At 43.2% G+C, this 13,990-nt stretch overlaps 1 protein-coding gene across 2 annotated transcripts in view; it reads right to left on the bottom strand.

Annotated features, from left to right (window-relative positions):
- SH3BP2 (SH3 domain binding protein 2) overlaps positions 1–13,990 on the bottom strand; it is a 29,805-nt gene that overhangs the window by 1,407 nt on the left and 14,408 nt on the right. For both annotated transcript variants that reach the window (XM_028745243.2, XM_077934492.1), the window contains exons 3-12: positions 13,579–13,681; positions 12,610–12,727; positions 11,135–11,205; positions 10,409–10,497; positions 7,897–7,962; positions 4,717–5,302; positions 3,355–3,484; positions 1,293–1,348; positions 764–845; positions 596–655 (exon numbers count right to left, since the gene is read on the bottom strand). In XM_028745243.2, coding sequence (XP_028601076.2) covers positions 596–655; positions 764–845; positions 1,293–1,348; positions 3,355–3,484; positions 4,717–5,302; positions 7,897–7,962; positions 10,409–10,497; positions 11,135–11,205; positions 12,610–12,727; positions 13,579–13,681 — 1,361 coding nt within the window. The remainder of the gene's footprint in view (positions 1–595; positions 656–763; positions 846–1,292; positions 1,349–3,354; positions 3,485–4,716; positions 5,303–7,896; positions 7,963–10,408; positions 10,498–11,134; positions 11,206–12,609; positions 12,728–13,578; positions 13,682–13,990) is intronic.

Here is a 13,990-nt window from a genome sequence, read left to right as displayed (position 1 = left end):
CCGTTTACCTTCCCACCGGAGCAGTACCTATTTATCTACTTGCACTTTTTGGCATGCTTTTGAACTGCTAGGTTGGCAGGAGCTGGGACCGAGCAACAGGACGCAGGGATTCGAACAACCGACCTTCTGATCGGCAAGCCCAAGAGGTCAGTGGTTTAGACCAAAACGCCACCCACGTCCCTTTCCCTTCAAACATACGAAGACCTAAATCTGAAAAATCAGATGAGGCCCTTCTACATCTCCTTATACAGTGGTACCTCGGTTTTCGAGCACCTTGGAAGTCAAACATTTCGGTTTTCGAACACCGAAAACCCGGAAGTAACTGCTTTGGTTTTTGAACCCTTTTTGGAAGCCAAACGTGCCACATGGCTTCCATATTGAGTTTTTTGGATGTAAATGCTTCCAGAAATGCATGCTTCGGTTTTCAAACGTTTCAGAAGTCCAACGGTCTTCCAGAATGGATTACGTTTGAAAACCAAGGTGCCACTGTAATCCAAACTCTGTGGAGGAAGATTAGTTTAGAAGCACAGCGAATATTATTTTATTCAATCACATAAAATAGAAGGGAATAGTTGCAAACCATGTTTTTACCCACCTGTTGAAAGATTCTGTAGTTTCTCACTTTCCCAATAGATTCATCCCATACAACCAATACCTTAAAAAAGGAAAAAATCAAGATAAACACCTTACAACACCAACCATGTCCCAAACATCTTCCCAGTTGGTATATTGTGAACAAAATTATTACAATTTGGTTTATTACCTTGCCAGGATTTGTGGATGAATTCCTAATACAGAATAATCCACTTTTCGGGTGTCCTGTGGGGTTTTCTGATCTGAACATCCTAAAATTGTAGGAAAATACTGGATTGTTACTTTTTTGAAACAACAAAAACAAGCTTCAATATGGCAATCACAACAAATCTGCCAAATGAATTCTCAGCAACAGCACTCATTTTCAGAACAGGTTAAAGATTTGCATAGCCATTCAGAACACGGATATTTGAGGAAAACAGAACACATGGAAAACAGACACATACTGCACATCAATGAGAGCAACCTAACCTAGTCATAAGTTGCCACAGGATCCCATCTGCAAAGCTCTCGGCACCCAGTAATCAATATTACAATAGTACATATCAGTACGTATCAAGTGCCCAGAATTCTGGTTTTCAGCCCTTTGCCAGCAGCCATTTCCCCTCAGTTTTCCATCCCTTTTTCTGACTGATTTTTGCAGCAAGCACTAGGAAATAATCAACATACCACAACGGCTTGCAATAAATTTATTTTACCTTTCAACTTCAAGGGATTCAGAGGTGTTCACAAATACTGAATTAGGCAGCTCAACCTGTATGGAAAAAAGGGTTGTCAAGCCAAAAGAATAAAAAGAGTACAATAGGTAAATGCCTATCAAAAGCAACTTTATGATCACACGTGACCACACCCATCTGTGAATCAAGCCCAAATCACTCACATAGGGAAGCATATGTGACATCAGGGCAACATTAAGAGAGTTGAATTATGAGTTGGCAGTTCATCAACGCAAGTTTTTATTACTATATGTCTTCAATGCCAAATTACAGGAAATGCAGAATACTGCCCCTAAGATAATAAAAGGCAGATGCCAACAATTCTGTAACCTGACTTAAAGGTAAAGGTAAAGGTACCCCTGCCCGTACGGGCCAGTCTTGACAGACTCTAGGGTTGTGCGCTCATCTCACTCTATAGGCCGGGAGCCAGCGCTGTCCGCAGACACTTCCAGGTCACGTGGCCAGCGTGACATCGCTGCTCTGGCAAGCCAGAGCCGCACACGGAAACGCCATTTACCTTCCCGCTGGTAAGCGGTCCCTATTTATCTACTTGCACCCGGGGGTGCTTTCGAACTGCTAGGTTGGCAGGCGCTGGGACCGAACAACGGGAGCGCACCCCGCCGCAGGGATTCGAACCGCCGACCTTTCGATCGGCAAGCCCTAGGCGCTGAGGCTTTTACCCACAGCGCCACCCGTGTCCCACCTGACTTAGCACTCAATAAAAGCCTGGCAGAGTGCCCTCTTTGCGCCAGGCTTGTGGGAGGGTGAGGTGCCACCAAGCATGGGCTTGGGGCTGCTACTGCCAAACTCTGTCCCTCCTCCGTGTCTCTTAGGACTGTAATCACCACGAGACTTTGCCTGCAGCCACTTACGGAATCAACATCCCGCATACATCTACCAAATGCGTGGCCTTCCCCCCACCCCACTTGAGTGGGCTTATCATGTGGCAACGGTTCACAACCGGACTTGCTTGGCATTGGTAGGATCTATTGTCCAGGATGCGTAAGGGTGGGCTCCCTGCTTACCTTCTGGAGCTAGATCTTTAAGGGGCTTGAGGCTGTGGACTCAAAGCCTGAGAGATGGCTAGCCAGCCATACCCTTCAGGTCAACAGTGGTGGTCATAAGCCATTTGCCACTACTTACACTTGCAATTAGGGACGCGGGTGGCACTGTGGGTAAAAGCCTCAGCGCCTAGGGCTTGCCGATCGAAAGGTCGGCGGTTTGAATCCCCGCGGCGGGGTGCGCTCCCGTTGCTCGGTCCCAGCGCCTGCCAACCTAGCAGTTCGAAAGCACCCCCGGGTGCAAGTAGATAAATAGGGACCGCTTACTAGCGGGAAGGTAAACGGCGTTTCCGTGTGCGGCTCTGGCTCGCCAGAGCAGCCATGTCACGCTGGCCACGTGACCCGGAAGTGTCTCCGGACAGCGCTGGCCCCCGGCCTCTTGAGTGAGATGGGCGCACAACCCTAGAGTCTGTCAAGACTGGCCCGTACCTTTACCTTTTTACACTTGCAATTACTTTCTTGTCCTAATCTGCTACTTGCTGCAAGTACAAGCCCACATTTTCAAACACTATGGACTACATACTTGAATACTGTGACACACATTACAACATTCCTAGCACATCGATTTTCCAGATGTTTCTGGACTACACCTCCCATTATCCTTGACCACTGGCTATCCTGGCTGGGGCTGGTGGGAGTCGGGTGTCCAACAACTTTAGACTGCAAACTGCCCTGTGATCTTCAGATGAAGGGTGGCATATGAATTTAATAAATAATAATAATAATAAATAATACCACTGCAATTTTTTGATGCAAAGGCAATGTCGTGGTGAGCTGCATGTGAATTTAGTGTATACTCCTACTTTACAAGTGCTTTTGCTGTAGCCACTCAGTAACATATGAGCAGTTCTGCTTGTTTAAAGATCATTAGATGATTTGCCCATCAATTCCAAATACAAGGTACTGTATATCAGTGTTCTGGTACCAGCCAACAGGATAGGACTGTATAAAGCAGAGCAATCTTACGGAATGAGCTGCCTTACCTTTTCATAGTCACCATCGGACTCTTCTCCAGATAAGTCTGGTTTTGAAGGCAATAGTGGATTCTCAAATGAGGCAACTCGGAAACTTTGTCCATCTGGAGAAGATCTTCTAGGAGAAGCAGAGTCTAAACTGAAATTAGAAAGGAAATATTACATCGTTAACACATTACGTAAGGAGATTCACGTATGCCCAGTGCTTCATATCAACTGAGCCTGGGATAGATATACTGAGTCTTCATAACTGAAGCATATGAATTGAATAATGCAATGCAACCAATAAATACACATGTGGCTGCACACAGCAGGCAAAAAATGGCAAAAGCAGACAAGTCACTTTGCTCACCATCGTTGATCTTCCACTGAGAAACTCCCAGTAAAACTTCTAAGGGACCCTAGAACACCTGGGAGCAAGTCTGAAAGCTAACTATCTAAAGCCATTCCAGATGTTTAATTAGCATTAAAGGTAAAGGACCCCTGACAGTTAAGTCCAGTTGCAAACAACTCTGGGGTTACGGTGCTCATCTCGCTTTACGGGCCGAGGGAGCCGGCGTTTGTCCGCAGACAGTTTTTCTGGGTCATGTGGCCAGCATGACTAAGCTGCTTCTGGCGAAACCAGAGCAGTGCATGGAAACGCCATTTACCTTCCCGCTGGAGTGGTACCTATTTATCTACTTGCACTTTGACTTGCTTTTGAACTGCTAGGTTAGCAGGAGCTGGGACAAAGCAACGGGAGCTCACCCCATCATGGGGATTCAAACCGCCGACCTTCCGATCGGCAAGCCCTAGGCTCAGTGATCCACAGCACCACCCATGTCCCATTAATTAGGATTAGGGGACATCAGAGGTGTCACCAATCAATCAGGAATCAAATTCAGGAAACCAGGACAGGGATTTAGTCAGCAGCTTGGAAAAACTGCAGTATTTTGCCATTTGTTAGAATCTGTGAAGCAGCAGCAAGCAGGGGCTTAAAAAAATTATGCTTTTCTGCCACCTCTGATGTTACATCAAAATAAAAAATAGTAAGAAACAATTTTCACGAATGTTTTCCCTTTGTGTTGTGTTTTTAAATTTTGCATTCCTGGGACAACTTAGTTTTTTAATCCATTCCCCCCCCCCCTTAAAATCTGAGGTTATAATGGGCTTTTAAAAGTTTTTTATTATTATTATTCACTCATTTATCTATAAGCAGACTGTGAGTATTATCTGTAGGTTGGTAACTCAGCAAATTGTTTGCAAGACTGCTCTGGCAGCTTTCCATTCCAAGGCAAGGATTTGGGGGAATGGCAAATGAATTACTACCACATAATTGAATTAACACCAGAATCTCCAACATGATCAATACACTTTTGTTTTCCAACTTACTGTGGAGGCAAAGGATTCTCTGGTTTAGAAACAGGCACACGTGGTTTCTCACAAGGCACTTGAGGCTTAGCTGGTACTTTTGGTGTCAAAAGTCCAGGTTTCCTTGGTGCCTGGGTATTTACCAGTGGAGTCACAAGATACTGTGGCAATTTGGGCTTGCTGCTTGGCAATGAAGGAGGCACTTGCGCAGGAAGTTTTTTCTCTTTAAACCTCTGACTCTCTTCAGCAGTACGTAAAGTGCAGGTCAGTGGCAGACGTATACCTGAGGAAGAGCAACTCTCTGTGAGGTAGGTGGGCTTTTTGGCCAGAGGAATAGGAGGCACTGGTGGACGCTGGTTAGTGATTTGATGACGTGCTGGGTGGGGTCTCACATCATGCTCTGCTTGGCACTGAAAAGGGAATTCTCCTCTCCTGCTTAAGAGGACTTCAGGCCTCACATCCGTTAAGCTTTTCTTCAGGGAGGGCGCTGGAAGCACCGGCACACCACACCTGCCGGAGAACGAGTGTGCTTTTGTCTCTGGAAAGAAAGCTTTTCCCGGCGATGGAACTGGAGGAGGCGGGTACACTGGTGGAGATACCACATGATCTGTGTAAAAAAGAAGCAGAACAAGCCCGTCATTTAAATGGAAGTGTCTTCTACTCAGAGGAGAATCTGACAAATTTATTTAAAGGTCATTTAAATTGTAGATGGGAGAGAGGGGGAAATGCCACGAGGCACAAATAGAGGGCAGAGATGCAGAAATTAGAACAAGTGACAACAACCACTTTAAAAACTGTATTCAAGAAGTTAGTGGCATTACAGTCCATTTAGTATGTAATTTAGAGTAAGTCACAGACCCTGGGAGTGACAGAAAAGGAAGGGGCATGGTCCAGATCTGGCCATCACTCAGCAGGCCACATCTCTAGTCCAAGTGCTCGTTTTAAAGTCTCATCAGCTACCAAACCATTATCTGGTGTGCAAGGAAAGACACTTCAGGATGTATCCCAAAGTTATATTTTGTGGGAAGAATGAGTGACAGAGGTACAACTTGAGATTTTGGTGATCAAGACTTCAACACAGATGTTGCGGAGGAGACTTGGAAAGTTATTTTGTTCTTTTAAAAGGGTTGTGAGATTAAACCTAGTTTAATTCAGAAGCAGGATCTAGCTTATTTCAATATATTACTTACAATAGAAGGCAGCATGCCTAGAGAGTGGCAGGTGTAAATGGGAACTGAGATTGCTTATACAGTGGTACCTCGATTTTCGAACGTCTCTGTTGACGAACATTTCAGTTTTTGAATGCCATAAACCCAGAAGTAAATGAAAAAGATGGATTTTTCGGAGCTAGCTGACCTGACCAGAAGAGTCAGCGACCAGAAGGAGGAGGAGTATCAGGAAGAATGGAATAAATTTAATGATTACTTAGTTAAATTTGTTAAGTTAAACTAACTGGAAATAGCTTGCAGATACTTAATGGGCTTAGGATTTTATTTATGTTAAGTGATGAATTAATATGTTTAATTCTATAAGGTGAAGATTTAAGGATGTTAATGTTTAAGTTAAATTTCATAAAAATTGGGATTTGGAAAACCGTTAAAAGGACATGCAATGAAATTCAACCAAGGGGAAGTGAGGAAGTCACTTAAAAAAGTTAATAACTGTAATTTTTAATAAGGCTATGATTTTTGTTTGTCTTGTTTGTCTTGTGTGTTTGTTTGTTTGTCTATAATATTGTGAAAACCAATAAAATTTTTGGAAGAAAAAAAGAGTAAATGCTTCGGCTTTCAAATGCACCTCGGAAGTCGAACATGCCACGCAGCTTCTGCTGAGTGCAAGATCCTGAGGCCTAGCTGTCGACTATTGAGTTTTTGGTTTTCAAAAGTTTCAGAACTCAGTCTTCTGGAACGGATTACATTCGAAAACCAAGGTACCACTGTGTAAGTATACATTATATGCTTAATGTAAGTTGAAGCTGCATTGTTCTTGTTGTTAATCATTTCTTTTCCTTGTTTATATTTGGATTATTATTATTTTTTAAGTAATGTATTTCTTCAGCACAGAGGTGAGCATCCTTTTTGACCCTGAGGGCCACCTGCAGAGGTGATCACTTACAAACTGCATGCACATACTCATACTTTGAGATCGCCCTTTAAAGTATAGCATTGCTGGAATGGAGAAGGATAGACTCCTCTCCCCACCAGAAGGGAGACATAGCACTTCTCTTAGCTCACCTCAGTTTGGCAGGCTGAGTGCAGCATGATTTACATGAGGTGCATGAGGTGCATGAGGTGCATGAGGTGACTCTTCCTGTGTGCCTTCCTCCCCACTGGAATCAACATTTCTCTGGCATGCTAACCTGATTTTTACCAGTGGCAGCAAAAAGCAAAAGTTTAGAGTAGACAATGCTAGGATAAAAAAAGGTAAAGGTACCCCTGCCCGTACAGGCCAGTCGTGTCCGACTCTAGGGTTGTGCGCCCATCTCACTTAAGAGGCCGGGGGCCAGCGCTGTCTGGAGACACTTCCGGGTCACGTGGCCAGCGTGACGAAGCTGCTCTGGCGAGCCAGCGCAGCACACGGAAACGCCGTTTACCTTCCCGCTAGAAAGCGGTCCCTATTTATCTACTTGCACTTAGGGGTGCTTTCGAACTGCTAGGTGGGCAGGAGCTGGGACCGAAAGATGGGAGCTCACCTCGCCGCGGGGATTCGAACCACCGACCATGCGATCGGCAAGCCCTAGGCGCTGAGGTTTTACCCACAGCGCCACCCTAATGCTAGGATAGGTAGAGAGTTTGAAATCTGTCTACCCAACCCAGTGTCCTGATAGGCATGGGAATTGGCCCATTTGATAGGCAGGGAGGCGGTGATACACTGAGAACGAGGAGCTATGTGTTCATGCAAGTGTGCAAATGTGAAAGTCTAGGGTGGTCACACCCACTTTCCACACAGACTCATTGCTGGGCTGTGGGTGCCAAACGGTTTACCAAAGGTGAATGTAACTTTAGCCATTCCTGCTATAGATATTATTTTCATTAAACCCTCAAGGTTTTTCTCCTCTTACCAAGTACCAATAAATCTCTTCATTTATTTCAAGCTTTGCACCAACAAATTGCACTAATTAGTTACAGGCCACAGCTGGTTAGATTTCTGCAAATCATCAATCTAGTTTCTGTGGAGATGTAACTTCCTAGTTCCACATACCTTCACACTTTATACCGTCCGAGTTATCTGGCTGTAAATATTCATCATCTTCATCCTGGTCATAATCTGAAAATCAAGGTAATGCATTAAATAGCACAGCAAAGTTACTTGACAGTACAGGTCAGGGGCTCTGCAGCAGCTTGCCCAGCCAGAGGAAAACATGATTGGGCTGGAAATGACATGAAGCCAGTAGCATTCTGCTCCCATCCTTATACAGTGGTACCTCGCAAGACGAATGCCTCGCAAGACAAAAAACTCGCTAGACGAAAGGGTTTTTTGAGCTGCTTTGCAAGACGATTTTCCCTATGGGCTTGCTTCGCAAGACGGAAATGTCTTGCAAGTTTGTTTCCTTTTTCTTAACACCGTTAATACAGTTGCGACTTGACTTCGAGGAGCAACTCATAGAACGCAGTGTACATAGTAGCCTTTTTTGAGGTTTTTAAAGACTTTGGTGATTTTTGAAGCTTTTCCAAAACTTTCCCGACACCGTGCTTCGCAAGACGAAAAAAATCGCAAGACGACAAAACTCGCGGAATGAATTAATTTAGTCTTGCGAGGCACCACTGTACATGGCCTCTCAAAACTTGCTTTGGGGATGGTAAAAACTGCAGCGCCCCTTTGAAAGGCAAGCAAGCAACCAACATAAAGACAGAAGAGAAGCCCTGCTGGATCAAGACAAAGGCCCATCTAGTCCAGATTCTTATTCTCACAGTGGGCAACTGGATACCTCTGGAATGCCACAAGGGGTCAATTACAACAGTGCTCTCCTGACTTGTGGTGGACAGCAACATGCATCCTCCGCCCGTGGAAGTGCAGCATAGCCTTATCCTTCAAGAATTTGCCTAGCCTTCTTTTGAAGCCATCCACATTGGTGACCACCATCACCACTTCTTGTAGAATTCCACAGTTTAAACTATCTGCCATTTGATGGCTTTTCTTTTGCCTGTCCTGAGTCTTCCAACATTCAGCTTCACTGGATGACCCCAGGATCTAGTGTTATGAGAGATGGAGAAAAGCTTCTCTCTCCTCACTTTCTCCACAACAGTCATAATCTTGAACACCTCTCCCATGTACCACCGCCTTATTGCCTTTTTCTAAACTAAAAAGCCCCAGATTTTGCAACCTTTCCTCATAGGAGCTCTAGTTACTTGATCATTTTGGCTGTCATTTCCTAAACCTTTTCCAGCTCTATAGCACCTGTTTTCCAGGTGAGCTGGCACAGTATTCCAAGTGTGGTCTCACTATAGATTTGTATAACAATGCTATGATTTTTCATTTTCAACTTGTTTCTTCATGATCCATAACATGAAGTTCACCATGTTAGGGACAGCCATGATACATTCATGTTGAGCTTTGCTACTAATTAGGGACTCTGTCTGTTCTCTTTCCCTCCATGTACCTTTAAGAGTTCACGCCTTGGCAGTGGTACAAGTTCTCTGGGGTGAGCCAAAGGGCAAGAGCTCTAGGGCTCTTTGCCTGGGGTTTGTGCACCTGGGAGGAGAGAAGGAAGCCAGTCCAAAGGGACTGTGGAAAGGATGCTCCTAAGCTTCTCGCATGGAGAAAAGATGTAGACAATCTGGATCTTCTTTGGAACCTGTTGCCCCACCCTTCCAAAAACAACATCGTTTCTTTATTTGATCAGTTTCTTTATTTGAGGGTGAAACAGAAGTGGAGACTAAAACCTAAGAAAAACTAGCTGCCTGGGAAAGTGAATTCTCCCTTCCCAGAGAGAATATATCAACTGCCCCAGAGCTGGTGCCATTTCTGATATTTTTTTGAATCACTATGAGTTCATATTAAAGTGCATTAACAGTTTGTTTTTTATGGTTTGTTTTCTGCCTTATTTATACGCTATCATGTTTTTGATATGGTTATGGTGATTGTAACAGTTGCTAATTTAAAACGTTACTGCTATTACTGTGAGCAGCTTTGAGCTCAACATTGTTGTTGGAAAGGTGGAATACAACTGTTAAGTCAAACCTGATTTGGATAGGGTTGCCTTCCCACAAAGGGCATCATTCACTTCGGAGGTTTTCCTGCACTCATTGCTGTCTGTGGAAGTACAGGTGGCAGCTGTGCCTAAGGAGTGTGGCTGCCAACAAATGATCAGGAGACTTAACGTGTGCTCCTGTTTGTTCCTTGGCAGGAGAGGCTTGCTGCCACAGTCAATCAGCTGATCGCCAGTGAAAGAAGCCTGCGGGGATTGGCTGTGTTAGAGATTTCCATGCTGGGAACTCCATAATGCGGAGCTTGAAGTCATCGCCTGTCAACTGACCAGCAGTGACTGCAAAAGCAGCATTTGAGTCCTAGCTGTGCTGCAGAGGAAGATCCAAGGTGAAGTCAGGTGATTGATGGTGGGCAGGCCAACCCACCTGTCAAAGTAGCCCTGTTGGGGAACCTAGGATCTGGCCCAGCCACTGGAAAGGTTCTTCCCTCTGCCTCACTCCACAGGAAAAATGTCTACCAGCTGCATCGCCTTTATGAAAAGGGAACTTCTAAATTATCTTCTTACCTGAATTTTCCATTGACTGTTGAGAGTAGTGTATATTAACGGGTCGTTCTACTGAGCCATAGAAACTGTCAACATCTGAACCAGAATCACTAGAGAGAGCGAGAGAGAAGTTTTAGAGATGACACTTGTACATTGGACTTATGGGAAGAGAAAAACTAGAGCGCATTGATTGTGGAAATACAAAGTAACTGGGAAACTATTTATATCTTATGTTACTGACAAAATGATATTGTATTAACAGGCAACATTCTTATTTTAGACTTTATAGCAGCCTTCTCCAACCCTGTGGAACGCCCTCCCACCAGATGTCAAGGAGATGAGTAATTATATAACCTTTAGAAGACATTTCAAGGCAGCCCTGTATAGGGAAGCTTTTTAATGTGTAATGTTTTATTATGTTTTTATATATGTTGGAAGCCACCCAGTGTGGCTGGGGCAACCCAGTCAGATGGGCAGGGTACCAATAATAAAAAATGTATGTATGTATGTATGTATGTATGTATGTATGTATGCATGTATTATTCTCCCTACTTTAGGGGTAGCCCGTGTGGCACCCTCCAGATGTTTTGGAATACAACTTAGATCAGCCCCAGCTAGCATGGCCAATGGTCTGAGAAAAAAAAGGAGTTGGCCCAAAGCTTCTGAAAGCACCAGGCTGAGGAAGGCAGCTTAAGGCAAGTTCCTTGTCAGTCTTCTGCCATGATGCCTGTGCCAGCATGTGCTGACCTTAAGTCAGTAACAGTTTCCTTCTTCTCATGGTAGTGATCTATTTCTCTTCTAAGTGAGGCCATCCAGTCCTGAAAGACAAATGATACATTATTTGGTGGGATTTGTAAGCAACAAGCATTTTGAAACAGGTATGTTTCCAAGATATAACTACACAAACAGCTATGAAGCATGTAACATTTTATTAACTAATTTGTATTTTCAAAGCAACTATTATACAAGATTTATACAGGGGAGTAATCTCACATAAGCCAAGTTCACCCCATGGCCAGATTTTTAATAGTACGAATGATACAACTGCACTATGGCCCATGCCTGCAATGCAGAACAGACTTTCATTTTTTAAAAAGGAAGTAGTAAACTTCTCACCCTACTAGAAGGAAAGTGATGAAGAAAAATATGCAGGCACCCTTCTAAGCAATTTCTGTGGCATATGCCAGGCTGGCTGCTTCCATCTTTCAGTGTTTTTAGCCAATGAGTGAAGTTAGAACTGGGAATGATAAGTGAGTTATTTGGACACCCTACTGGGATCCTAAAGAGCTACTGCTTTCCCCTCCGCTCTAGTGCACTTTTCCTTCCTGCTTCTGTTTCATTTTCTAGTCTTTCGAATCTCAGTAGTTCTAAAGACCAACTTTTGCCCTTCCCTCAATCACCTCAGGTGGTTTTGTTTGAGGTAAGGTAATCTCTAAAAGTATTTTTTGCAAATGCTGCTACATAATAGGTAGCTGAAGTCCAGGCAGACCCTAAAAGTTCACCATATAGTTAACATACAATACAACGGTCTACATGACTACTTAGAATTAAGTCTCTTTGTATTTACTGCTGGCCACATGACCCGGAAGCTGTATGCCGGCTCCCTCGGCCAATAAAGCGAGATGAGCACCGCAACCCCAGAGTCGGTCACGACTGGACCTAATGGTCAGGGGTCCCTTTACCTTTAAGTGGGAATAGGATTACAGGCCTTTGCTTGCTTGTGGGGAAGAAGCATAGGGTGAGGGGGGGTCAGTATCAATACAAAACAAACAGATCTTGCATAAAGGCATTTATTTAAAAATTATGAAAGAGGAGTATAAAATTAACAATAATTTTAACACAATTAAATCATTAATAATAAAAAACAATTATTCTATACATTTAAAAATCATGTTATTTATCCCAGTGGGTCTGCTGTTGGAGTAGAATATTGAAATGTAGGGCTTTTTGTTTTTTCACTGGGCCATTAGGAAACATACTATCCTTACTATTTCACCTATAAAGAATTAAAATAGTAAAAAGGAAAAATAAAATTAAAAGTATATCACTCTGCTTTTCACAATTATTAGTATATAATTATGGCTGTGAGGGGGCATAACTGTGATTATCATGGAGGGACCCTAAACTTCTGAATTTGCCACTACAGTACTGGTAGACATGGCTAGGAATGTAGCATTGATTGCCTTTCAAATATTTTATTTAGATAATAAATTTTATTTCACCTTTCTTTCATCTTCAGAGGCGGCAGAAAAAAACCAGGTCCTATGCTTTTTGCTAATGTGAACCAACTTGAAAGGAAATACATTGTTTGATGTTGTTTCTTCTGCTGCCCGCATAACCCTGTGTAACAATGAAATTATATTTAAGCTAAAATCATGTTTATAAAGATAGCAAAATTGACATACAACAATTGCATATAGACTTTTCTGTCCCAAAGACAAACCAAATCAATGCACAACACAACATCTGTACTGCTTTGTCTAAAAGAGCTATAAAAATGTAACCCTACTAAACTACAGGTGGAAACAACCTTCACAAATTAGGAGGACCACATGAAATAGTTTCCAAAGGGGTAGCCATGTTAATTGTTGCAGCTAAGAGTCTTGCAACCACCTTAAAATACATTTATTATGGCATGCTTCTTTGTGGACTACAGCCGACTTCATCAGCAGCATGAAGCATTCTCCGAAATAGGCAAGTACTACACAAGCGTAAAACAAAATGCTAATGCACAACAAGCCACACTGTGGGAACTATATTAAGGCTTAAATATATGTAAATAATTACAACAACAATTCATAAAACCATGCTGGTGAGAACACAAATAACCTTGTATTGCTAAGCTAATTCATGCATTATTAACTGAATTTATTATATAGCTACTCCATACCATAAGCTCTCTAGGCAGCTCCCAAAGCAAATTCAACAATTAAAATACATTGATAGACAGAGGCTCCATGAATATGACTAATGCTCTTTTAAAGTCATCCACGCTGATGGCCGTCACTGCATCTTATGGGAGCAAATCCCACAATTTAGCTATGGGCTACATGAAAAAGTAGTTTGACTCTCCTGAATCTTCCAACATTCACTGGATGGCCCCAAGAGTTCTAGTATCATAAGGTAGGGAGAAAAACTTCATTTCTATCATGATGAAATGCTGCAATAGGATAAACTATATTTCCACTTACCTATTATAGCCCTTCAGTGAGAAGGCACCCTGAGGAGCTGCCGAAGTGCTACTCTTAAAGTAGTAAATACATCCCTTATGGATAATCACAAACCTCAGTGGCCCTGGACCAGTATCAAGGACATGGAAAGAAGAGGGGGAAAGGGACTTCATGTATTATTAGATTACAAAAAAAATGTACTTGCTTACATCAACACTGATGGACTTCGGATCTATAGCATTTCCAGATGCCTATCACAATGCTAGGGGATGCCAGCGGTCTTCCCCCATCCCATCCCAAATACTCCCTACGTGGGGCAAAGTAGTATTTTATAAAAGTCAGTGAAAACACAATCCTGGCTCCTTGTGAATGGTTTTGCAAGTCAGATACCTGCCTCTGGAACACTGCTCCCTCCCTCCTTTCCACCCTGGAA

The sequence above is a fragment of the Podarcis muralis genome, chromosome 9 (genome assembly GCF_964188315.1).
Source record: "Podarcis muralis chromosome 9, rPodMur119.hap1.1, whole genome shotgun sequence".
Classification (NCBI taxonomy): domain Eukaryota; kingdom Metazoa; phylum Chordata; class Lepidosauria; order Squamata; family Lacertidae; genus Podarcis; species Podarcis muralis.
The sequence above is the reverse complement of the archived record's forward strand: the minus strand, read 5'-3'. Positions and strand labels throughout refer to the sequence as shown.